General features: G+C 38.5%; 2 protein-coding genes across 3 annotated transcripts in view; one reads left to right on the top strand and one right to left on the bottom strand.

The window, feature by feature from the left end:
• The first annotated feature begins 1,273 nt into the window (after window positions 1–1,273).
• On the top strand, window positions 1,274–8,509 carry LOC129436272 (uncharacterized). 2 transcript variants are annotated; one of them, XM_073859679.1, is made up of 13 exons: window positions 1,274–1,777; window positions 2,346–2,441; window positions 2,799–2,888; window positions 2,983–3,039; window positions 3,110–4,017; window positions 4,674–5,007; window positions 5,100–5,726; window positions 5,809–5,894; window positions 5,970–6,074; window positions 6,181–6,374; window positions 6,730–6,889; window positions 6,980–7,224; window positions 7,459–8,509. In XM_073859679.1, the coding sequence occupies exons 7-12, from the start codon at window positions 5,585–5,587 to the stop codon at window positions 6,995–6,997; spliced, it is 705 nt and encodes a 234-aa protein (XP_073715780.1). In that variant the 5' UTR covers window positions 1,274–1,777; window positions 2,346–2,441; window positions 2,799–2,888; window positions 2,983–3,039; window positions 3,110–4,017; window positions 4,674–5,007; window positions 5,100–5,584; the 3' UTR covers window positions 6,998–7,224; window positions 7,459–8,509. The 2 variants fall into 2 exon arrangements, with proteins under 2 accessions (XP_073715780.1, XP_073715779.1); XM_073859678.1 differs by lacking the exons at window positions 5,809–5,894; window positions 5,970–6,074; window positions 6,181–6,374; ... (1 more) ...; window positions 6,980–7,224; window positions 7,459–8,509 and having other exon boundaries at window positions 5,100–5,535.
• A 3,063-nt stretch (window positions 8,510–11,572) lies between these two features.
• The window catches only part of LOC141353191 (uncharacterized), a 31,437-nt gene continuing 16,852 nt past the window's right edge, over window positions 11,573–26,157 (bottom strand). Inside the window, exon 17 of the mRNA XM_073859671.1 lies at window positions 11,573–12,295. Coding sequence (XP_073715772.1) covers window positions 12,248–12,295 — 48 coding nt within the window. The 3' untranslated portion in view covers window positions 11,573–12,247. The remainder of the gene's footprint in view (window positions 12,296–26,157) is intronic.

Raw genomic sequence — 26,157 nt, 5'->3', positions numbered from 1 at the left:
TTCCCTTGCTCCCGTGAAAAATACACAGGGGTCACGTCTTCCGGGTCCACTAACTTACCCACACTTCTCTTACCTAAATTAACTAAACAACAACTTCACTGTCCTGAACAGAACAAACCAACTGTTTCTTGATGTGGCTTAGATGTATTCACGAAGGTCTTTCTGCAATCTTTACTGCTGTTAGTGTGGTTATAAGAACTTGATAAAAGCCTTCCCACTTCGGGCTGCACCATTTTTTTTTTTTGTTTAAAGACTTTGATTAAGATGTAGTCACCTGGCTGGACAGCTGCTTCCTGTATGACAGAGAGAGGAGAAAATCTGGCAGTATGTTTGCTTGTAACATTTCTCATTTAGAGAAAATTGCTTTTAAATAATCACTAAAGTTTTATTCTTCTTCATTCTTCTGCAAAAGGGAGGTTAACAGGGACATTCCAAACTGTCTTCCAAAAATTATCTCTAATGGAGTAGGTCATTTCACAGTTAGAGTTATTCTGATATATAACTTCACTAAATCAATACAGTTTCATCCATACGTTTATTTTATTTTTTTCCTATTCTTTTACGGTGACATTTATTTATTCCACCAGTCCTGCAATTTGTGGATGATATGCACAATGATCCTTTAAAGTGATGTCTAAGTTTGTGGCTCTTTATTACCTCATTCACAAAATGGGGATCATTGTGACTATATATTTTCTCAGGAATGCCATCAGTATTTGTATGGACCACTCTGATTCAATTCAATGTCCATACAAATATTCTGAAAAGGGTATTCTGGTTCCGGGAATTTACCTCTCAGTAGTCTCATATTTCCTTGTGCATTATGCTTTATGTATAGTACATGCTTTACAAAAAATTTTTTTTAGTAAGTATTAAATCCATAGATTATAAAATGTTCCTCGTATAAAATGTTCCTCTATTACTTTATACTCCCCCCTGTTGAGATATTGACAAAGCCCATGGCTCAAACAATTAATTATGAGTTATTAACTTTCCCGTAGAGGTCTTCATACATCTTCGTTCCCATTGTTTTTCCAATCAAAAACAACAAATAATCAACCAAACAAAAAACAAAAACAAAAAAAGCAAAAAAATTAAAACAAAAATTGAAAAGGCTTACTGACAACTGTTTGGACAGTTCACTCTAGAAATGGTTGGGTTAAAAACAACCCAATTGGCAATCCAGCGCTGGGTAAATATTGGACAGAACACATGCTGGGTTAAAGTAACCCAGCACGTTGGGTAACACAACAACCCAATTGGCAATCCAGCGCTGGGTAAATATTGGACAGAACACATGCTGGGTTAAAGTAACCCAGCACGTTGGGTAACACATTTTAACCCAGCAGGTTGGGTTGTTGAGAAAACCCAACATGTAGTCATGTTAAAGGTATAGCGGAAGATTTTAGATTTCCGGGTGGATCACCTATAACATTGGTCCTCCTAGCTGTCAATCATTCCGATAATATGCTTACGTAACGCCGTCTTACGTGCTCGTCCCCAGCTTCCGATTTGTGCGCATGCGCACTTTCAAGTAGTGTATGTGTGCTCAGCAATTGAAGCTCGCGGAGTCGCGGTTCTCACTGTTTTTGAAAATGTCTGATCGTGGCAAGAGAAAGAAAACTGTCGTGGAATTGTATGACAAGAAGAGAAAGACATCAGAAGAAAGAAACAAGACCAGAGTGTTTTTGGGAGAAAGTTTTACACGCTGGTGTGCGCTTAAAACACAGATTGGACTTCCCACTGATGCCTCAGTCGCGAAGGTTCTACTGGACAGGTAAAGTCTGGCATGCTATTTGAGAATTCCTTTTAAAATCACTGCTAGTACTAGTAAAAGTTGATGTAAGCTATGATTATCGATGCTAGCCTTTGCACAATCACGTACCGCGCGGACAATCGGTCTAGCCTAATGACCAATTATTTAAAAGTTGTCACGCTAAAATGTACTAAAACCTTGTGTGTTCATTTTTAATACTTCTTATGTGTTCACCATAGTATAGTATTTATTACACAAATGCAACACGCTACTTCTCCGTTGCATATCATGGTCTTGAGTCCTCACTCAATCGATCTGTATAATAAGTAAATAAAACTCGGAAGGGCATCGATCTGTATAATAAGTAAATAAAACTCGGAAGGGCATTTGACATTTTGTCTTGCATGAATGTTTTTGAGTTTGTTTATAATTTGCAACATAGCCTAATTGTGCAACCAAATGTGACTAGCCAAATTTGGATGCCCTTCAAAACAATCAACATATCTGTGCGCTATAATATAAAATATGTTATGCTTGTACTTTGTTAGAACAAATAACTCACATGTGTATAATTCAATGTTTGTTACAGCTATGATAAAATTACATCCACTCCGCTGACACACACTCAATGGGTCAGACCCCAGCCTCCAGATGTGTCCACAATTATGGAGTCACTGTCTGATCGGTAAGTTATTGTCATATTTATCATGAAGCTAATTACTTTACAGTAAAAACTATGTCTTTTATTTGTGGCTGTACCAACAAAGATAAGCATCAAATTATATCTTCTATAGACCATTTCAAAAAACCGTAAACAGCACTGGTCCAGAAGAACTTCCTGATTCAGTTTTTTAACACTAGATAAACATTGGGATGAAATACATCCAACAGAACATATAGAACTGAATCAAAAAGTTAAACATCTTGAAGATAACGATATATGTGAAATGAATAAAAAACAGTCCCAAACTGAAACAGGAAGTGTTTCTGGACCAGTGTTGTTTACATCATTTGAAATGGTTTTTATGTGTGTAATTTATAGAGAAGCGGATTTCTCTGTGAAGGGAGTCGAGAAAATGGCCAGCAGTAGTGCCAGTGGGGAAGAAAGCACTGTTCCACAAGAGGAAGCACGGTAATTATAATTTTAGAATTCTGTGCAGATACCTGTTATTTTGAACTGTACTTTTTTATTTATATTTGGTCATTTACTGATAACTTTTTTCTAGGGCCTCAACTAGTGTAAATATTGATGAAGATGCCTTCAACAATCTACAAAATTCAATGTAAGTATTACTGTTTTAGGGGCTTTATTTGAGATACTGAAAGTGCCACTAATATTACTTTATTCAAAAGGATTGACTGGGATAATGAAACTTGGACTCCAGATACAGAGACACAATCAAAGTCATCCTCAGAAGATGATAGGTGTGTTCGACTTCATGCAGCGCTGCGCAGACCGATCGGCGGCTGACTTGAAGCAGTGCATTACGGTTAGTACTTTTGTCCGACTTCAGCTGGCGCTGCAGGCACGTGACTGTGTCATATGGTTTTTAAGTACCGCGAGAGCGATTCGAGATCAGCCGCCTGAGTTAGCCAGCGCAGTTCGCGAAGAGGAGCTGCACGGGCTGTAATGACGACACAGCTCTTTCACGATTGGTCGGATTCACCACATGACAACCATCACGTGTATTTCGTGTTTATTTTCACCCCTCAGTTTCACAAATGCTCACAAATGCTCTGTATTTTTATAACAGTTAAAGCTATTTTCATGTAGTCGCGATGTTATATTGTGTCATCTTCATCAAAATAAAATGGATTATAAAAACGTAGACCCCACCACATTGATATTTAAATAATATATGCTTATGTTGAACTTTATTCTTGTAAAAACAGATGCTGTAAGCCTCTTCAGTTCCACTCATGCTCATACACGGACATTCAAAACAGTATAATTCACTTTTTATGTAGTTTACGTCTTACAAATCATGTTAAATGCGATTAAGCAAGCAAACGGCACGTGATCAGCCATGCCTGACGTAAATGCAGCAAACTACGGGAACCACAGCGCGTCCGACTTCACGTCTCCGTTTTCAGCTCCTCTCCGCCTGCATGCGGCTAATCTCGCAGATCGGTTACATCCAGCCACAGCCGATGTCGAACACACCTGATGACACTGAGGAGATGGAACTCTCAGGTGAAACCCATGAAACCTTCGTTGACATGGATGAAGCAGAAGACCTGGATCCTCAAATATGCATTAGGTATGTATATAATAATAATTGTATCCTTTTGTTATGGAAAATATTTTGATGCTTGCAAGTTTTGTTTTATATGTTTTATGATTTTCAGTGGGGGAAAATTTACTGTTGCTTTTCCAAAATACCTTCTTCCTGCAGTTAGTCCCCGAACGCAATACAGATGCAAAAACTATGCAACTGCTAGGGCTTTTTTACCTGTATGTAAAAACACTTTGTAGGTATTGGTTTTGGAAAGGTTTTTCTGACATTCCAGGCAGTGTCTCCAACACATGAAAATTAAATGTCTCTGTGTCCAACATCGTATTGAATTGTAATACCTCTGTATTGTTTTAGGACAGTGTTCCCCAAAATCTTACCCTGAAGGGTCGGAGCACTACAGAGTTTAGCTCCAACACTAATCAATCTTACCCACCTGTGATTTTCTAGTGATCATAAAGACCTTAAATAGCTTGCCAGGTGTGTTTGATCAGGGTTGGAGCTAAACACTGCAGTGCCTAGGCCCTCCAGGGTAAGATTTGGGGAAACCTGTTCTAGGGAATCCCATGCTGAGCCATTACAATACCTGGAAAGCTGACAGACTAATGTTACCACATAAGTGGCTGGCGGAAGCTTTGGTATTCCGGGTGATGTGTGAAATATCTTTTTCTTTACAATTTCAGATCTGTTGTTGCCCTCCCAAATGGAATGTCATTAGAGAATTATCCAGTGATTGGCCTTGATGAGACTGTGCACGATGACCCGGAAATTAATGAAGATGAAAGGCAGGAAGTTGCCACACCACCAGACGCACCTATGGTACTCACAGAGGAAGACGTCATCGGTCGGCCCACATCTATAGTTTATCTGGACATTTTAAAGCAGCTGCTGGACTTCCTTATTCTTCCAATTGAAAAATGCACAGTGAAGGATTCCATCACAAAGGCACCCTGTAATGCAGTTAAGCCATTTGAGGTTTCTGTAAAATCAAGGTGCTCAGCTGTCATTGCAGAATGGGTGAGTATTACATGTTTAAATTTGCAGCTCACAAACAATCATTTCAATAGTGGCATTTTCTTCAGTGTTTCTCAACATTTGCACTTTTACAGATATGTCCAAATGGTCACACTGTTTGGAAGTGGAGTTCACAGCGGTATTTCAAGTATGGAATGCTCGCTGGGGATTTTATGTTGGGTGTAAACATCCTCTTGTCTGGAAACAACTTCCGGAAAATAGCTCTGCTCTTCAAGTTTATGAACTTGGGGATGATAGACCGGAATACATTCTACAAAATCCAAAACTAATTTTGTCTGCTGAATATTGAAGATATGTGGAAGAGGGAGAGTAGCAATGTCATCAGCCAGTTGAGTTCAAAGGACTCTGTTGTGCTCCTTGATTAGTTTATTACACCACTACATCTGAAATATTATTATAATTTTCTGTCGACATTCTGTTATTCATTTTCAAAACATTTAATCCGTTTATATTTGTCATTATAAGGTGATGCTAGGATGGACAGTCCAGGGTTCTGTGCTGAATTCTGCACGTACACCACAATGGAGAATGACACAAAAAAATTGTGTCGATTGTCAACATGGACAAACGACAGGTCGGAGGGAACTCTGTGGCTATGGAGAAGGCAACATTCATGGAGACCATGGACACACTGTGTCCACAGGTGGGGAATGTGAAGGAATTTTGCACTGATGCCAATATACAAATATCAGCACTTTTTAGTAAGTGGCTTCTTGCAATATTAGTTACATAAAGACAAGTTTGATGTTCTATGAATAATAATACTTCTTTGATGTTTCACAGACAGTGGCCAATACAAAGACTGTGGTGTGAAACACAGCCTGGATATCTGGCATGGTGCAAAGAACCTCAGTAAAAAGATTCTGGCTGTATGTATACTGTTATTGATACGTGTTTGTCCTCTGGTAAGAAACCAATCATTTTTTTCTTACACATTTTTTTAGGCCGGACATGAGAAGGACTGTGCCCTGCTTCTGAGTTGGAACAGAGATATTTGCAACCACTTTTGGTACAGCTGTAAAGAAGCAGAAACGTTTGAAGCTTTTAACGTAAGTATTTACTTACTGTATATACTTGTAATCAATTAGAGTATACTAATGTCTAAAGGGTGTTAGTAGTACACATTATTTACTATGCATAACAATTTGATTACAGAATCTCTGGACGGGAGTTCTGCATCATGTGACTGGCGTACATGAGTGGTACTTTGGGGCCTGTCGACATGGCCCTTTGGAGGAAGACAGAAATAAAGAATGGATTCCAAAGGGCTCTGCAGCACACAGAAGACTCCAAACAATCGTTTATGATGCACGCTGGTTGAAAAACATACCAAAGTATCTCTCTTTCAGGTAAACTCTTATAAAGGATTTACACATCTTTGTGCATTGAGCTTTTAATAAATTATTTGTCATTTTAACATGTTATGTGTCATTTTGTGTTGATTTTGTGTTAAAATATAACACAAGTTGTGTTAAAATGTGTTGTTTCCATAATAACACAGCGATGGGTGGATTCTGGGACAACGCATTTAGTGTGTTGTCCCAGAATCAATAATAATGTGTTGCTTTTAACACATCCGTTCTAAGAGTGTAGACATTTTAGAAGTGGAATTACATTCCAAACCACCACAATGCTGCTTTATCAAATGTTGGTAAATGCTTATTTCACATTTGTCTTATTTGCTTCTTTATTTTTGTTTTATAGATCGACCTCAGACCTTAAGTCCTTCCACAATCATATTCTTATGTATGCCTCAAAGCGCTTCTGCTTCAAACCACCAGTGTACTATGCTCGGACCCTGTTGGCAGGGCTGGATTATAACTACCACCTAAGGAGCTCGAACAAATGCAGATGGCTCACATCAGTAAGTTTGTTATAGCTGTTTACCTACACTTCATAATTTATTCTATGGACACAATGGCAATATTGAAATATTTTTGTTTACTTCTCAAAGGTATGGCAGAATTTTTAACAAAAGATCTAAGATGTGGCGGCTGTACACCATCAAGAATCCAAAAACCTACAAGTACATCCCAGATCTACAGAGCGCCATTCTCCGTTCAAGACTGTTGGCTCCTAGAGGGATGACAGGAAAGCAGCCTCTTGCACTTGATGATCCACGAAGGCTGGGGCTTTTGTCTGGAGGGCCTGCACCCACAGTACAAGAATTAAAGGAAAAGAAAGCCAGCCGAGGACTAGGTGAGATATATTCAAGTCAAATGCCTCATTTTGTTGAATTAAATCATCTACTGCAGTGGTTCTCAAAGGAATGCACTGTACACAAGTGAGCGCACAATGAAAAAGTTTGAGAACCACAGCTCTACAGTGTACACTGCTGTTACATAGGATATAATAAATTTAAAAATGTTTATCTTTTTATACCTAAAAATATCCCGATAACATGTAAACCTATGTTTTTTTGTCTTTTTACAGGTCAACCATCTCACACATGACCTGTCAGTAGATTTGGTGCTTGAAGAGAATGTGATTTTGGAAGTTTAGATGGATATAAAGGGTGACATCTAATTTCCCCTGTACAGAATGTGCCATATCAAAAATGTTCTGGTAAATGTATGCCATGTATAAAAGAACAGTATATAATTTGTATATTACAGCAAATAAAATACAAAACTTTCAAAAATGGAATTACCCTTACAAAAATGTACTGTGGTAATCCTGTGGTATATCCTGTGATAAAACATCACAGGTACCACACAAAACTTGTGTGGTAATTGTGTGGTATTGTGTTGTTTTTTGGGACACTTTACCACAGGAACGTCTGTAATATTCCTGCAGTAACTTGTGGGATTGTGTGGTATTAATTTCATATTTCTGTGGTATTTACAACAGAATTTTGTTGTAAAGTATGTAATATTCTTGTGGGATTGTGTGGTATTAATTTCATATTTCTGTGGTATTTACAACAGGATTTTGTTGTCAAGTATGTAGGATTACTGCAGTATTCCTGTAATATTCTTGTGTTATTACTTTCATATTTCTGTAGTATTTACCACAGGTATTGTGTTGTTTTTTGGGACACTTTACCACAGGATTTTGTTGTAACGTCTGTAATATTCCTGCAGTAATCTTGTGGTATTACTTTCATATTTCTGTAGTATTTACCACAGAATTTTGTTGTAAAGTATGTAATATTCTTTTGGGATTGTGTGGTATTACTTTCATATGTCTGCGGAAATTACCACAGGATTCTGTAATATAATATTCTTGCAGTATTCCTGTAATATTCTTGTGGTATTACTTTCATATTTCTGTATTATTTACCACAGGTATTATGTTGTTTTTTGGGACACTTTACCACAGGATTTTGTTGTACCGTCTGTAATATTCTTATGGTATTACTTTCATATTTCTATAGTATTTACTACAGGATTTTGTTATATAATATTCTTGCGGTATTCCTGTAATATTCTTGTGGTATTACTTTCATATTTTTTATAGTATTTACCACAGGATTTTGTTATATAATATTCTTGCGGTATTCCTGTAATATTCTTGTGTTATTACTTTCATATTTCTGTAGTATTTACCACAGGTATTGTGTTGTTTTTTGAGACACTTTACCACAGAATTTTGTTGTAGCGTCTGTAATATTCTTATGGCATTACTTTCATATTTCTATAGTATTTACCATAGCATTTTGTTTTAATGTAATATTCCTGCAGTATTCTTGTGGGATTGTGTGGTATTACTTTCAAATTTCTGCGGTAATTACCACAGGATTCTGTTATATAATATTCTTGCAGTATTCCTTGTGGTATTACTTTCATATTTCTGTAGTATTTACCACAGGATTTTGTTGAAAAGTGTATAATATTCCTGCAGTATTCCTGTAATATTCTTGTGGGATTACTTTCATATTTCTGTGGTATTTCATCTTTTACCCTGGCTGTGTGAACTAATGTAAGAAAAATGCAAGAATTAGTGCAAAATGTCTGTGGATTTTATTAAACAAACCCCGTAAAATCACTTATTAGAAATTAGAGGCAACGGTTTCTTTAGTGAATATCTGGTCCTTCTGCTTTCCCCCTTCATGCCCTCGGTCATTGCAGATGCTGTGTCCTGGTTCCTTTTGTCACAGCATCTGTGAAAAAGTACATAATCAAAATGCTAACAGTAAAAAATGATGGTTGTCTTAACAAAACTTAAAATCACAATTAATCAAAGTATCTATACTAATATTAAAAGGAATGTTTTTATTTTAACCTTGATTTATCTTTAGTTCCAATTACTTGATGCCCAACTAAAATAAAGTCTTAAATGTAGTGATATCTTCATTGCAGGATAACAATTTTTAAAGTATTTAAGTAAAACTTTGGTATAGTTGCATACACTTTTATCCAAAGGGACTTAATAAAGTGAGAAAAACAATGAAGCATTTCATCCTATAAAGACAATATGAGAAGTGCTAAGATGTCCTTTTTTAAATGTAATATTACTACACTGTAACTGTATTTTTCTTATCATATAATAATTATATATCTTTTTAAATGTTCAAGGTGAAGACAAGTAAATTAAGATCACTACTCATAGTGAAATACAGGCTCCGCCACGAGCTCGTGAAACGGTCAAACTGTCAGCGCTCGAGCTACACCAAATCAACAGATAACATTAAAGTTTACCATATATTAGTCATATCAAATTATACTAACAACTGAATTAACATCACTGTAAATTAATTTCAATAAATTAACCAAGAATTTAGGGAATCTTACCTCAGAATCTACCACAGTAACCTCTCGTCTGAAGAGAAATTCCGTTATCCAGAACGCGCGTCTCAGTGTTTGAAATGAATCACGTGATGACCCAACAGTCGCGAAACGGACGTGCGCGTTCGCGAGAAAGCGCTGCTTCACGGGGCAGACGTTTATTGCTATCAGGTGTTCGTATTTAACTGAATGGACAAAACCTTCGGATAATTTATTATAGTTGTATTACTTTTAATTGAATTGATCACTGTATAACTGAACAGACGGACCCTAATGAAAAATTATATATATTTTTTCATAATTTTTTTCAATATTTGTATAACCATGATTTGAGTTATAAATGTTTCTGACAGGTAATTAAATAATACTACCACACGAAAACAATAGAACAACCACATATGACATTTAATGTGTAAATCCATGTGATACAGTAGGCTAAAACAAATAGTGCTGTGGTAATCCTGTCATATTTAGCTCTGTCCAAACGCTATGGTTTTACCACACAAAAACCACAGAAAAAACCACACATGGCATCTAATGGTAAATTCTTGTGATAGAGTACAAAAAAAAGTGCTGTGGTATTCCTGTCATATTTAGCTCTGTCCAAACGCTATGGTTTTATCACACAAAAACAACAGAAAAAAACACGCATGACATCTAATGGTAAATTCGTGTGATAAAGTAAAACAAAAAGTGCTGTGGTATTCCTGTCATATTTAGCTCTGTCCAAACGCTATGGTTTTATCACACAAAAACAACAGAAAAAAACACGCATGACATCTAATGGTAAATTCGTGTGATAAAGTAAAACAAAAAGTGCTGTGGTATTCCTGTCATATTTAGCTCTGTCCAAACGCTATGGTTTTATCACACAAAAACAACAGAAAAAAACACACATGGCATCTAATGGTAAATTCTTGTGATACAGTACAACAAAAAGTGCTGTGGTATTCCTGTCATATTTAGCTCTGTCCAAACGCTATGGTTTTACCACACAAAAACAACAGAAAAACCACATATAGCATCTAATGGTAAATTCGTGTGATACAGTACAACAAAAAGTGCTGTGGTATTCCTGTCATATTTAGCTCTGTCCAAACGCTATGGTTTTACCACACAAAAACAACAGAAAAACCACATATAGCATCTAATGGTAAATTCGTGTGATACAGTGCAACAAAAAGTGCTGTGGTATTCCTGTCATATTTAGCTCTGTCCAAACGCTATGGTTTTATCACACAAAAACAACAGAAAAAACCACACATGGCATTTAATGGTAAATTTGTGTGATACAGTACAACAAAAAGTGCTGTGGTATTCCTGTAATATTTAGCTCTGTCCAAACGCTATGGTTTTACCACACAAAAACAACAGAAAAACCACATATAGCATCTAATGGTAAATTCGTGTGATACAGTACAACAAAAAGTGCTGTGGTATTCCTGTCATATTTAGCCCCACTCATTTGTTGTGTGGTAGTTTCCTGTTGTTCCGAAGCAGTACCACAGGATTACCACTGGACTTTTTTGTAAGGGTAGTAATTATGGTTTAATGGGTACATTTTATATATGTAAATGTAAATTATAAACTGTTATCACATACAAGCCTACATAAACTATTGTCCTTTGTGAACTTTCTACAGCCACTAACAAATAAAAATAAAATATTTTATAGAAGCAGGGGAAAATAATTTAAAGTCAATGAAAACACAATATATGTTGGAAGATTTATTGTAAGTACAAAAAAGATTTACACTCTGGCCGGAATAAAGCCTACATAATTGCCATTAGGATCCGGGAAACGATCCCAGCTAACAAAAAAAGGTCCCCTGGACGTCCCCTAGGTGTCCTCTGCGAGCGTCCCCTGGACGTTATTGTGTAGGGTCCCCTGTTACGTCGAGCGGACGTCCGCGAGGACGTCCTCCGGACTTTCACAAGGACGTTTGCAGGACGGTCAGCGGACTTTCGGGACTTTTAGGGGACTTTCGCTTTAAATATTCAAATGTCATTTTATTTTACGATTAGGTAAAGAAAATAGACACATGAAAATAGATGGAAAATAGGCGTCATTTTATTTAACCAATTAAATTTTTTTTTTCATTTTTATTAGATGTTAACAAGAAATGAAAGCTTATAGTAGGCTATAACAGTACATCAGAATATATGCAAAGAACAAAAATACTAAGAGAAAGAAGAAAATAAGAGAAAAATTTGAAAATAATTATCAAGAGAAAAATTACATGTAAAATGAACTAATCTCAGCTCTCAATTCAATTTAAAAAACCATTAAAATGGACCAAAGTCCTGGAATACTTCGTGGAATTAATAATAAAACACATGCAATGCAATAATAATTATAATAATTATAGCGCATTTCTTTAACATTGAACATATGATATCAAAACGACATACAGGTTAAATTTAAAACACAGGACAATTTAACAAATTAAACATGCTTTATCCGGGCATGGGGCAGCATCAAAACAAAGCAGTCTCTTATTCCGACTCATTCTCTTCGCTTAACTCTTCCCGTCGGCTTCTTACCTAAAAAAACAAAACAAAATTAAAACATTCCATATCATATGTCTAAAATCTTTTCTTGCAATGAAACCACTGCAAAATTACTCATTAAATGATCCACTTAAATCTTTTTAACCTATTAATTTAATTTGTATAGGTCATCATCAATTAAAATAAAATATTATTTGTGTGTAAATATGTCATTCTCGGTGTCTTCTTGATGCACCGATTTTTTTCCATAACGACGTTGGCACACGCGCTTATACACAGAGGCGCCGGAAGATATTTTCGGTATATGGGAGCGGGGGGGGGGGGGGTGATGGAACGTACGTTTATAGAATTCTAATGTTGTTCAAAAGCTCTGTATTCTGCATACCACTCTACCTATGTCTTCTTTTTTAAAAACCACTCGCCCCTTCCATCCATAAAGTAGCCTACAGCTGAGCTGATATATAGCCTATTGCAACATAGTAGAGATTCTGCCCAGGACGTTATTTTCCGCTACTATCCTCGGGCCGGGCCGATATAAGCATATTTTTAATCATTACTTTATTAGCCCAATTGGGGAGAAAGCTATGCCATATAATCAGAAATATTATATAGACTATATTTAGGCCAAAGTAACAAATGTCTCCAAAAAGTTACACAAATTACAAAATGATTTGTAAAAGTTACAAAATGCAACGCGAGTCAGGTGCGGAGTCTCCTCTGGCACGCATCACGCACCGGGCATGCTGTGCGGTATGGTGGAGCTTAAGTGCAACATGGAGTAAGATGTAAAGAAAAAAGAAAAACAGGAGAATTAACTTTGAGCAAGTTTGGAGGAAAGTCGGAGGTATGGAACCAGTTTATGTACACATATTATAGTGTACATGATTATAGTGGACCTTTCACGGGTTTCATTTAATTCTATTTTTACACGTAAATGTAATATTTGTGTCTTTAAGTTTTGTTTCACTTTGCCATGCCTCCTGCGGTGTAAAAATAAGATATTTTTCGACTTTCGAAATTAAAAAATCATATCCTAAATTGTCGGAATATATTCCAAATGGATTCATTTGAATTCATAGACGTTTAACATTAAAATCGATGCATGGGAATAATTTATATTATTTTTTTTTAAATACCTTTTAAATGTCGCATGCATGTTCCTTATTGTACATATATAATTTAGTTCCTTTTAGGTCGTTTTAATAATTTAATTCAACCGTTTATACTTTCATTCAATAAAGCACATGTTCTGTAACATTTACAAGTGCGTTAAACACCGCAAAACAATTTGGCTATATTTTTAAATATTTTTGAAAAGATGACGAACTAGAAAATCGTTTACTGAACCTAGCTTAGCTTGGACGCATTTTTCCATCGGAATATGTTTAAAATATCAAAATGGGCCATATTTTGATTAAAATATATTCTAAAATCATGCTAAATTATTTTAAGAGTAGTAGACCTTCTCATATAGGCCAACCACACTCCACTGTTCATTCTTGTTCGTTTTATATGTGTTTCATTGTTGCATGCACACCTTTTTACGCATGCAAAGTAAAATGTTATTTATATAGTGCGACCATTGTAAATCAATGCGAATCATTGTAAAAATGTATTAGCAATACATGCCTTAATAACTAGTCCTCGGGAATTTTGCGTTGTGTGATTGAAAAAAATCCAAATTTCTCTTTTGAGACATTGCGAAGCTGATAGATAAACTCATTCGGCGTTCAGTATGTGGCTGTGAGTGTGCGTGCTTGTGTGTTATGCTTATGCCTATGAATCTGATAGAATCTGGCTAATACACACTGAAATAAATTAAATCATTTTAAAATTACTAAAATTATCCATCTCTTCATCACACACCCAAAACATGGCATACAAAATGTCTTTGTAAACAAACTATAAGCAAGAGATATTTATAAGATATAATTTCATTGTCATCGCAGTTTTAAATCGCTGCCACCAGGGGGTACTGCAGGGGCTGCACTGTACACTTCCCGCGCCCCTGTTTATACATCCATAATCCTTTTGAAAGCCGTACGAAAAATACACAATGACGTTATATTACAAATAACTGAATATAATTTTAATGAAAATTATATTTTTTTTAAGAAAAGGATTTGGGGTTTAAAAGAACATAATGTAATACAATTATGATTTCAGTATTCTATATTTATCTCAAACTGATAGTCTTTAAAATTGACAATGTGTAGTCATGAAAAGAAAAAAAACAGAGAGCATAATTTTTTTTAAATGACTTTTAAACACTTTTATTTCAGCTCTTTATAATAATAATTATGATTCATTATCACTAATTATTATAAAGGAACTAAATATATAATTATATAATGTGGTTTGATAAATGCACTATAAGTATATAATATTATAATATTAACTATGTCCGGATTTCCTTTTCTGTTTGAGTGACAAATGCTAAAGTAGTGGCCCAAACACAAGGTTAGTGTTCTTATAGGTTTGTTACAAAAACAGTGGGGACAGATTAGATTATGGAATAATGGGAAACACAGATTCATCACTGTACTTAAATAGACATTTGATAAAGAAGCAATAAAGCGGAATGATTCATTTAAAATGGCTCTTACTTGTTGTGCTTTAAGTTTTCAACGCAGACAGACAAATGGCTTGCACAGAAAACATTAAGCTTTAAGGTTTGTTTCTTTGAGGTACATGAACAGAACTTGGATAAATATTGCTATCTTCAGATTCTGCCGTCATGCCTTGGTCCATCACGGACATTAAAATATAAGTGTGTGTCGATGCCCGCGCGTTATGTACGAAATCATCAGACGTTTCTGCAAAGACGCGTGATGATAGAACAATAGATGACAGTAATGAAGAATGTGAGTTTGTGATTTAAGAAGCGAAGAAGACGCAGCAGCGCGCAGTCAGTGCGCCGAACAGCTGAAAGCATTGTGGAGGAGGCACGTACATGTCTGGTCGCGGAACACCGCTACATGCTGGATAAAGTATTTAACTACTGGTAAAGCTACACTGTTTTAACAGTAACTGAACTACCGTAAAGCTACAGAAAAATGTAGTTAAGTTAGTTGGGTCGCTAGTTAACTACTCCACAGCAATGGTCTATATGACATTGTTACGGTACGTGTAAACCGGATAGTAGAAAATAAAAGGAGAACTCAAACGCAGACTCAATGTACAAAAATATAACTATTTATTTACAAAACAGAAACAAAACACCCACGATGGGGAAAACAAGGAATAATCAACAATGTGATGAAACACAAATAAACTGGGAATATATGAACATGTCACAGGATACATGAACACAGAATCTACCACAACGCACGCACACCACACAGAGAACACAAGGGCCTTATATAGACAGCACATCAATGGGGAACAGGTGAACATAATTAATCACTTAAGACATGATTACATAAGGGAGTAGGGTAAAAGTGACAAGACACTGGGAACACGTGTTACACATACATGATGTGAAACAACACGTATTCCCACATAAAACAATGCTGCCCTGGTCCTGCCCTCTGGATAATAACCAAGGTCAGGCAAGACCATGACAGCCACAAAACACTGGGAACACGTGTCACACAGATATGATGTGAACACACGTGTTCCCACGTACACACACTGCTGCCCTGACCTTGCCCACAGAACATAGACCTGATCTATACTAAGGTCTGGCAAGATCACGACAGCAACAAGACACCGGGAACATGTGGCAGCCACACACAGAATGTGATCCCACATGTCCCCACACGGAACATGATACTGCCACGGTCCTGTCAGATGCACTCAGACCTACATCTAGCACGGATGTCTGACAGAACCATGACAGTACCCCCCACTTAAAAGACGGATACAAGACGTCACAAACAAAAACAAACAAAAACATTAAACACGAGGAACGAAAGACTGCACAACAGAAGACAACCACGACAACATTACAACAAACAACAAAGGTAAACAGACATACGTGACAAACGGGTTGGGGTGATGTAACAAAAACAATATATGATGAAGGGGTGGTGGGGCAAAAACAGGGGAAACAAAATGTCCATGGGGAACCTGAGTCATAAAGTCCTGCGGCTGAGAAGCCGACTGGTGACTTGTCCCCGGCTGCGTCGGCGGGTGACGTGTCTCCGGCTGCGCCGGCGGATGACGTGTCTCCGGCTGCACCGGCGAGTGACGTGTCTCCGGCTGCACCGGCGAGTGACGTGTCTCCGGCTGCACCGGCGGGTGACGTGTCTCCGGCTGCACCGGCGGGTGACGTGTCTCCGGCTGCACCGGCGGGTGACGTGTCTCCGGCTGCACCGGCGGATGACGTGTCTCCGGCTGCACCGGCGGATGACGTGTCTCCGGCTGCACCGACGAGTGACGTGTCTCCGGCTGCACCGGCGGGTGACGTGTCTCCGGCTGCACCGGCGGGTGACGTGTCTCCGGCTGCACCGGCGGGTGACGTGTCTCCGGCTGCACCGGCGGGTGACGTGTCTCCGGCTGCACCGGCGGGTGACGTGTCTCCGGCTGCACCGACGGGTGACGTGTCTCCGGCTGCACCGGCGGGTGACGTGTCTCCGGCTGCACCGGCGGATGACGTGTCTCCGGCTGCACCGGCGGGTGACGTGTCTCCGGCTGCACCGGCGGGTGACGTGTCCCCGGCTGTGCCGGCTGCGAGACTCTCCTTGTTCTCCTCCTCCTTCGCCCGGATACAGGGTGATCAAGGTAGCGACTGGTCGCGTGAGTAGTCCCCAGCGTCGAGGAAACGAGAGTCGACCCTCCCATCCTGACAGCCCCGGTCCCAATACCCCTCGGGCTGGACGGAGCTGCGCGGACTCCGGCAGACTCCGCTGATCTCTCTGGTCGTTGCCGAAGCGCGAGACAGTCCACCAACTCCCAGTAGGGCAGCCCCAACAAACTCCCTCTCTCCTGCACTGGCGGAGGATCCCTCATGCCAGCCACCAGGTAGGCGCTGGCCAGAAACTCCGGGTAACTCCCCCTACTCTTCTCCACCGCCAAAGCATAGTCTCTGAGGGGGAGTTCCCTCTGTGGTGGGAAGGGGCTACCCCCGGAGAGCGTCTGGTCCGAAATGGAGGACCACCATTCCGGGTCTGATGCACATTGCATCCTCGGGTCCGCTGAGTTCAGTTCTGGTGCGTGCGTTCTGTTACGGTACGTGTAAACCGGATAGTAGAAAATAAAAGGAGAACTCAAACGCAGACTCAATGTACAAAAATATAACTATTTATTTACAAAACAGAAACAAAACACCCACGATGGGGAAAACAAGGAATAATCAACAATGTGATGAAACACAAATAAACTGGGAATATATGAACATGTCACAGGATACATGAACACAGAATCTACCACAACGCACGCACACCACACAGAGAACACAAGGGCCTTATATAGACAGCACATCAATGGGGAACAGGTGAACATAATTAATCACTTAAGACATGATTACATAAGGGAGTAGGGTAAAAGTGACAAGACACTGGGAACACGTGTTACACATACATGATATGAAACAACACGTATTCCCACATAAAACAATGCTGCCCTGGTCCTGCCCTCTGGATAATAACCAAGGTCAGGCAAGACCATGACAGCCACAAAACACTGGGAACACGTGTCACACAGATATGATGTGAACACACGTGTTCCCACGTACACACACTGCTGCCCTGACCTTGCCCACAGAACATAGACCTGATCTATACTAAGGTCTGGCACGATCACGACAGCAACAAGACACCGGGAACATGTGGCAGCCACACACAGAATGTGATCCCACATGTCCCCACACGGAACATGATACTGCCACGGTCCTGTCAGATGCACTCAGACCTACATCTAGCACGGATGTCTGACAGAACCATGACAGACATATATGGGTTGTTTTTTTATGTTCTTATGCTTATTGTCTGGAATGTAAATAATGAAGTGTATCTTTTCGCACTCGATTACGCGCGCATTTGCGCTTCTCATGTCACTAGTGGATGACATCGGCGCGAACACTCAAACCTTAAAGTGGAAGAATCTGTCAGAGTTGTGTAGCCGTGTCCATGCAAACGTCATTCTCGACTTTATGCACCGATTCTTTCCACAACGACGTTGGCACACGCGCTTATACACCTTAATCCTATTGAAAGCCGTATGAAACATACATTTTACTGTGACATCAATTAAGGTAAGTTAGCTTATGACATATATGGGTGGTTTTTTATGATCTTTAATGTTCTTATGCTTGTTTGTGACGTAAAGATACAAGTGTATTGGCACTCGATTGCGCGCGCATTTGGGCTTGACGTGAACTCTGAAACCTTTAAGTAAAGTGGGAGCAGGCCTGTCGCAACAAGGCAAGCAAACCAAGCAATTGCTTGGGGCCCCGAGCTGGCCTGGGGCCCCAAGACAATGACTGGTTAAGAATAAAATGCAACGACAAACTGTGTGAGCGCCCCTTTGATAGTCAATGCAGTAAAGTGCAATGACACGGTTATCGGGATCCCTCTCAAGAGGGCCCCTCTCAGTAGTCGCTGACAGCAGCCAGCCAACCACGTGATCTCTGCTGTCCTCTGCTATCAAGTACAACTAAATTCTATTTAAGCTGATAATAGTTAGTTTTACTGCCATTGTAAACCATTTTTATTTATATAAAGTGTGGGTAAACTTAAACTGTATGGCTATGCTGTTGTTCCTGTAGGCTTTGTGTGCGTGTGGGGGGCCTCCGTGTCCATTTTGCTTGGGGCCCCCAAATTCCTTCAAACGGCCCTGAGTGGGAGAATATGTCAGAGTTGTGTAGCCGTGTAAATGGGACTTGATGCACCGATCCTTTCCACAACGACGTTGGCACACGCGCTTATACACCCTAACCGTATGAAACATACATTTTACTGTGACATCAAGTAAGGTAAGTTGTCTTATGACATATATGCGTTGTTTTTTATGATCTTTAATGTCCTTATGCTTATTGTCTGCGACGTAAAGATATGAAGTGTATATGTTGGCACTCGATTGCGCGCGCATTTGGGCTTGGCGCGAACTCTGAAACCTACAGTAAAGTGGGAGAATCTGTCAGAGTTGTGTAGCCGTGTAAATGCAAACGTCGTTCTCGACTTGATGCACTGACTGATTCTTTCCACAACGATGTTGGCACACGCGCGTATCTACATCCTAATTCTATTGAAAGCCGTATGAAACATACATTTTACTGTGACATCAAGTAAGGTAAGTCTTATGACATACATGCGTTGTTTTTTATGATCTTTAATGTTCTCATGCTTATTGTCTGCGACGTAAAGATATGAAGTGTACATGTTGGCACTCGATTGCGCGCGCATTTGGGCTTGGCGCGAACTCTGAAACCTTAAAGTAAAGTGGGAGAATCTGTCAGAGTTGTGTAGCCGTGTAAATGCAAACGTCATTCGACTTGATGCACTGACTGATTCTTTCTAAAACGATGTTGTTGGCACACGCGCGTATCTACAGCCTAATCCTATTGAAAGCCGTATGAATTAACATACATTTTACGATGTCATCAAGGTAAGTTGTCTTATGACATATGCGTTGTTTTTATGATCTTTAATGTTCTTATGCTTATTGTCTACGACGTAAAGATACTGAAGTGTATATGTTGGCACTCGATTGCGCGCTCATTTGGGCTTGGCGCGAACTCTGAAACCTACAGTAAAGTGGGAGAATCTGTCAGAGTTGTGTAGCCGTGTAAATGCAAACGTCGTTCTCGACTTTATGCACTGACTGATTCTTTCCACAACGATGTTGTTGGTACACGCGCGTATCTACATCCTAATCCTATTGAAAGCCGTATGAAACATACATTTTACTGTGACAGCAAGTAAGGTAAGTTGTCTTATGACATATATGCGTTGTTTTTTTATCATCTTTAATGTTCTTATGCTTATTGTCTGCGACGTAAAGATACTGACGTGTATATTTTGGCACTCGATTGCGCGCGCAATTGGGCTTGGCGCGAACTCTGAAACCTTAAAGTGTGAGAATCTGTCAGAGTATAGCTGTGTAAATGCAACCGTCATTCTCGACTTAATGCTCTGAATCTTTCCACAACGATGTTGGCACACGCGCGTATACATCCTAATCCTATTGAAAGCCGTATGAAACTTTTTACTGTGACATCAAGTAAGGTAAGTTGTCTTATGACATATATGGGTTGTTTTTTTATGATTTTTAATATTCTACTGTCTGCGACGTAAAGATACTGAAGTGTATCTTTTGGCACTCGATTGCGCACGCATTTGGGCTTGACGCGAACTCTGAAACCTTAAAGTCAGAGAATCTGTCAGAGTTGTGTGCACTAATTCTTTCCATAACGACGTTGGCACATGCGCTTATACACCCTAATCCTTTTGAAAGCCGTTCGAAAAATACCTTTTAGTGTGACATCAAGTAGGGCAAGTTGTCTTATGACATATGTGTGTTGTTTTTATTATCTTTAATGTTCTTATGCTTATTTTCTGGGACGTAAAGATACTGAAATGTTTCTTTTGGCCCTCGATTGTGCGCGCATTTGGGCTTGGCGCGAACTCTGAAAACTCTGAGTATGTGTAAAGGCAAACGTCATTCTGCACTGATTCATAACGACGTTAACACATGCGCCTATACACCCTAATCCTATAGAGGGTTTTCACCGACGTCACGTTCTGGGCGGTAACCCGGATGCGCGGCCATTGTGGAGGCACTCAGTGTAAAGAACTGGGCTGCGTTCCCCGAAACCTTCTGAGCTCTACGTCGTTCTTAAGTTGTACCTTAAGCTGTACCCTATCGTTAATACGTGTTTCCCGAAACGTTCTTAGTTACGTATCACTTCTGTAAGTCATTCGTTCGGAAGGTTGGTCTGGAGGACTCTTAGCTATACCTTATCCCACTTGACTCCGCTAGGGGCCATGACTGTGATTAAAGCTTGTGTAGATTTCAGTCTATATAACTAAATATCTGTAAAAAAAAGTTGAAGCACACTCCGTGTTAAATTAGGCTTTTTTATTTAAAGAATGAAACATAATTAGACATTATTACACTGATGGTTGTTAGATTAATATTTTTTTCCAAAGGAACATCAGCTTCGAACTATTATTACAGGCTTAAGAAACTATAAAAAAAAAGAGTTTGATTGGAGGAGTTATAGGTGGCAGCTAGATATACAGCGAATCTTACTATTTCTTTTGTGCATTTCAAATCCGTTAAATCTTTAGTTTATCGGCTATTTTAGCTGCAAAAAAACAAATCAAGTAAAATCGCATGCCACATTCATCACAAAATCATAATTGTTGATTTTCCTAAATATTATTATTGATGTTAAGTCGACTTTGCATCGAAGTTTTTAAATGTTTTCTAACTTTGAGGCAGCTGCATGTCATATTCTTTATAAACCCTCAAAAGAAACTGCTCCACTTGATTATTGCTTGTATAAGGTCAACAAATTTTCCACATTAAAACTAATCAAAGCTAAAATCTAAAACAATCATAATATATATTTATATATCATATATTTTAATGTTATATTAAGGTAAACAGACAGGCGCGGCTCTAGAAATGCGTCCATTAAGCTTTATCCGCATTTTAAACATCCAGTGTCCAAGCACAATAAACGCGTGAACTAATGAACAACAATTTGTTTTCATATATTTTAAGTGTAATGCACAGCCAAGCCAGGTGACTTGCATGACCCACCTTATTCCCCTGTGCAACGATTATGTTGGCAACGCATTTATTGGGAACCCCTAATATAAATTATCCGTTAAAGTTAATGAATAATGGATGAATTGGAGCAGTTTATGCATTATACTTTTGGACATGAAGTTGCGAGTTTTGCACGGGTTTGATATAAAATAAAATATTCAAGGTTTATATTTAGTTGTTTGCAATTTGAAATATTTTTACAAGATATTCCTAATAAATTTAACTTGAACTACTTCTAAAAATGTTTCTTTAATTAAGAACACCGCTATCTTATAACGCAGCGAAACCTATTACATAAAGTGAACAATTGATTGTCGAGCAATCGATATCAACCTATTCAGCACCATCGCCATGGACAGCACCTGGTAACGTCGGACGTAAGAAGGAATACCTTAAGAAACCCGCTAAGGTACAGTTCGGGAAACACGCCTAAAAAGGTAAACCTGTAGTTAAGGTTTAACTTAAGAGTCTTTGTAGCGCGCTAAGAGTCAACGTATTCGGGAAACGCAGCCCTGAACGGAGTACAATGGAATATTATGCACTTTGGATACTTTAAGTGAATGTAGACATGTCTAAACAACAGAAAACGCTTCCAAGATGCAAAGGCATATAGGGAAGGACTTGGACCACAAGAAAAGGCACGATATTTTGAGAAATTACAATTTATAGGCGGTGCAGATCCCTACGAGCTCCCTCTTCTAGGATCCGTGACGATCCGGCGATTCTTCCTTCAGTTGCATATCCCGATATACTGTAAGTTAGTCAACTACCTGGTTTGCCGAGCCCATATGTCAATGTCAGCTTTATTTATATTACAAATTTAAAATAGCCAGTGTCCTACCAAAGTGCTTTACAGTAAAATAAGCACAGTAAAAAATTAAAGCAATACTTGTTTTTACCATTTACTATTAAAAATATTATTATCATTACAATAGAAAATTTGTTATGAGCAATTAAGCACACTGGCATTAAGGGATTGCAGCGCAAATTTTAGTTGTGTTTAAGTACATTTTGTGCAAACACTAAAGTACATATTAAATACCCCTTAAATAAAGCACAACAAGTAGAAGCATAATTGTTTTATACTTTATGTACTTCAATCATATTTCTAATACAATACTACTATTTTTCCTGAGCTTTGCCAACCACAAGCGCCTCCTCTGATCATTTCTTGCATTCCTTTCCCTGGTTTTTAATAACGTTTGGAATTCGATAATATTCCAAATGTTTTTCTCAATATGTCCTGTTGGTACAACCTCAAACACGGCAATAATTAACCATTTTCCTTGACGACGTTCGGGATATACATCAGTGTCTGGGCTCTGTTGTGATGCGGAGTGCCTCCAATATGGCGTCTTCCGCTCTGATGACGCTTCCTGAAAACCCTATATTGACAGCTTTTCATATGTCACAATAATTAGTGACATTGGCGCAAACACACACACCTTAAAGCGGAAGAAACTGTGAAAGTTGTGAAGACTAGTCTATGTGTAAATGCAAACGTGATGAGCTCATTTTACATTAATTTCCATAAAGACGTTGTAATACACGCACATCTTAAGCCTCGTGACTTCCATAATATGGGGAAAATACTATGGGCCAGATTTACTAAACTGGGCAAATTAGCGTGCAAGCGCAATTCCAACATAGTGCCAATAGGAATGGTAATATTTGCGGGTTATTTACTAAAAAGGCGCAAATTAAATGACACAGGCACAACAGCTGATTAATGATCTCTCCAATCTACTAAGAGCAGCACAAAATAGTTCAGGGTCGCAAATAAGCAGAGCTGATGATTTAACGTGTGATGCTCTTACTGAAAAGTGAAGGTTTGAAATAAGTTTTAAAACACCTGGTATTGTGTGACTTCTTCTAGTGACTCCTATTTTACTTACTTCAGCAAATTATCAATAACATGGCTTGGCAAACAATATTTTTGAATAATATGTTCCTCTGGCATTACAAATAAACTGTAACATGTTAAAACAATCCTTTGCCTTATCACGCGTTCTCTGCTCTTTGTGATGCAGCTTTTTCTTGCAAAAAATCTGTAATTTTAAAGCGCAAAATTATTTAAGACATGCTTTCATCTATCGTATTTAATATTTTGGCCTTTTTCATTAATTTAGTATTACTTTTTCCATAAAAAGAGTCATCAAAATAAATTAAAGACAGGAACAATTCCAGAATTGAGTTGATTTGACACAGAATGACCAAAACGTGTTCACCTTTAATTACTCAATCACTTCATTATTTTGTTAAAGTGACACCATGTAATTTTTCAACCTTCATAATACATTTTCAAGACCCTTGTGATAGTACATTGACTTTAAATAGGTTGAATGACATGTCTACCATAGCCTGACGGGGTCTGTATCACTTTTACTCGTATTTTAAAACTTAGGGTTTGTGGTAGTAACCAGAGCACAAAAAAAACTACAAAATTCGACTGCTTTACGGCATACGTCACTTCCTCCACACAATTTGTTTTTAACGTGAATTTTGCTGGAGGCTACTTAAGGAGTGTAGAGAGCAGTTTCTATTATGTGACTCTGTGGCACAGTCTTTAGTGTCACGGACCTTTGACACGGGCGACCCGGGTTCGATTCCCCTTTAAGGCAATTTTTTATATAAACTGTTGATTCATACATAAATGCGATGTTCTTTATAAATTACGGCGATTATATTGCATATAGTTCCCTGTATTCAGATGCTGTGTTCACGTATTTACCTTTCTTTTTACTGTGTCTATGATATTTACATTATAATCCAGGATGCTATAGCACTCAAACTTGCTCACAGTGTAAAACCAAACCCTATTCATTCACCAATCAGATCCGAGCGTTTCTCTCTTCTCTTTTCCTCATTTGCTGCGTTCCGCTGTCACTCGCCTGACGTATTACAAAGCGGCAGACCTAAACGCATCGGTTTACTTGGATTTGGAGCGATTTTCACACAAAAAAGAGGAATAACGAGCGCCATTGCGGAAAATCCTGGTGGCGAGGGAGAGAGAGAGGATGCAACAATATTTGTTTGGAAAAAGGCAAGGAAATACGTCTGGTCGTTTCTGAATTGGAAGGCTGCAGCCTCCGGAGGTCAAATATGCAGGCTGCACACGTCATCAAGCCTGGTTTATTAAGGTAAACTGAGCATTACATTCGCAAGTCATAAGCATACTGCAACAATTTACGATTAACTAAGTATAATAGTCAAATTTGTAATTGTTAATATTGTGAAATAAGACAGTCTTGATGACGTATTAGAAATACGACATCCGGAGGCTGCAACCTTCAGATTGAGAAATGGCTTCTGCCACGACGAGTTCCTCATCAGAAAGTTGTAACATGACTGCGTTTCTCCCTGTTGTCTCAAAATGTTGATCGTTTAGCATTTTAAATGTTTAGTTTTTAGTTTAGTTTTAAGGTTGGCCAGTTCCTTTCCTTTGCGACAGTGCTGCGGCGCTTGTGGGCTCTAGGGGCGCTAGAAGTGAAAAATATGTGTCTAGCACCCCCTAGTGGCCAAAAGTTTCATGGTGTCCCTTTAACTGATTCCGTGTTTTTAACACCAATCTTTATGTGGATTATATAAACACCAAGCAGTGTTCATTTAACACCAGGGATTTCGCTGTGAAACATAATAGGAGGGTTAAATGGGATGTGTTCAATATAGACATGAAAGATTATAATTGTTTGTGTGTTTTTAGATCAAGCTCAAGTACATTGTGTTGGCATGTAGACATTAAAGGGGAACTTTTATGCCCACACTGTCAGAAAAAAAGGTACAAAGTTGTTCCTTTTTCTGTCGCTGGGGTGGAACCCTAAAAGGCACCATTTTGTACCTTTATGGATATAAAACACATTGAAATGTTGTACCTTATGGGGTACAATACTCTAAGGAGCTTTTGTTAAATTTTAGGGGTACAAAACAGTTAACAGTACATTTAAAGGTACAAAATAGATCCTTAAGGAACAGTAATGTACCCCAAAAGGTACAACATTGTATTAAGTTTATATACCTGTAAAGGTACAAAACAGTACCTTGGGGTACCACTCCAGCGACAAAAAAAGTACAGTTTTGTACCTTTTTTTCCGACAATGCATTATTACAAGATGTGATAAAATTCTCAGTAGTACCTAGAATGTATCTGTGAAGTTTGAGCTAAAAACACCCTGCAT

The sequence above is a fragment of the Misgurnus anguillicaudatus genome, chromosome 21 (genome assembly GCF_027580225.2).
Source record: "Misgurnus anguillicaudatus chromosome 21, ASM2758022v2, whole genome shotgun sequence".
Lineage (NCBI taxonomy): Eukaryota > Metazoa > Chordata > Actinopteri > Cypriniformes > Cobitidae > Misgurnus > Misgurnus anguillicaudatus.
Note: the sequence above shows the minus strand (reverse complement) of the source record. Positions and strands in the feature narration are given on the sequence as shown.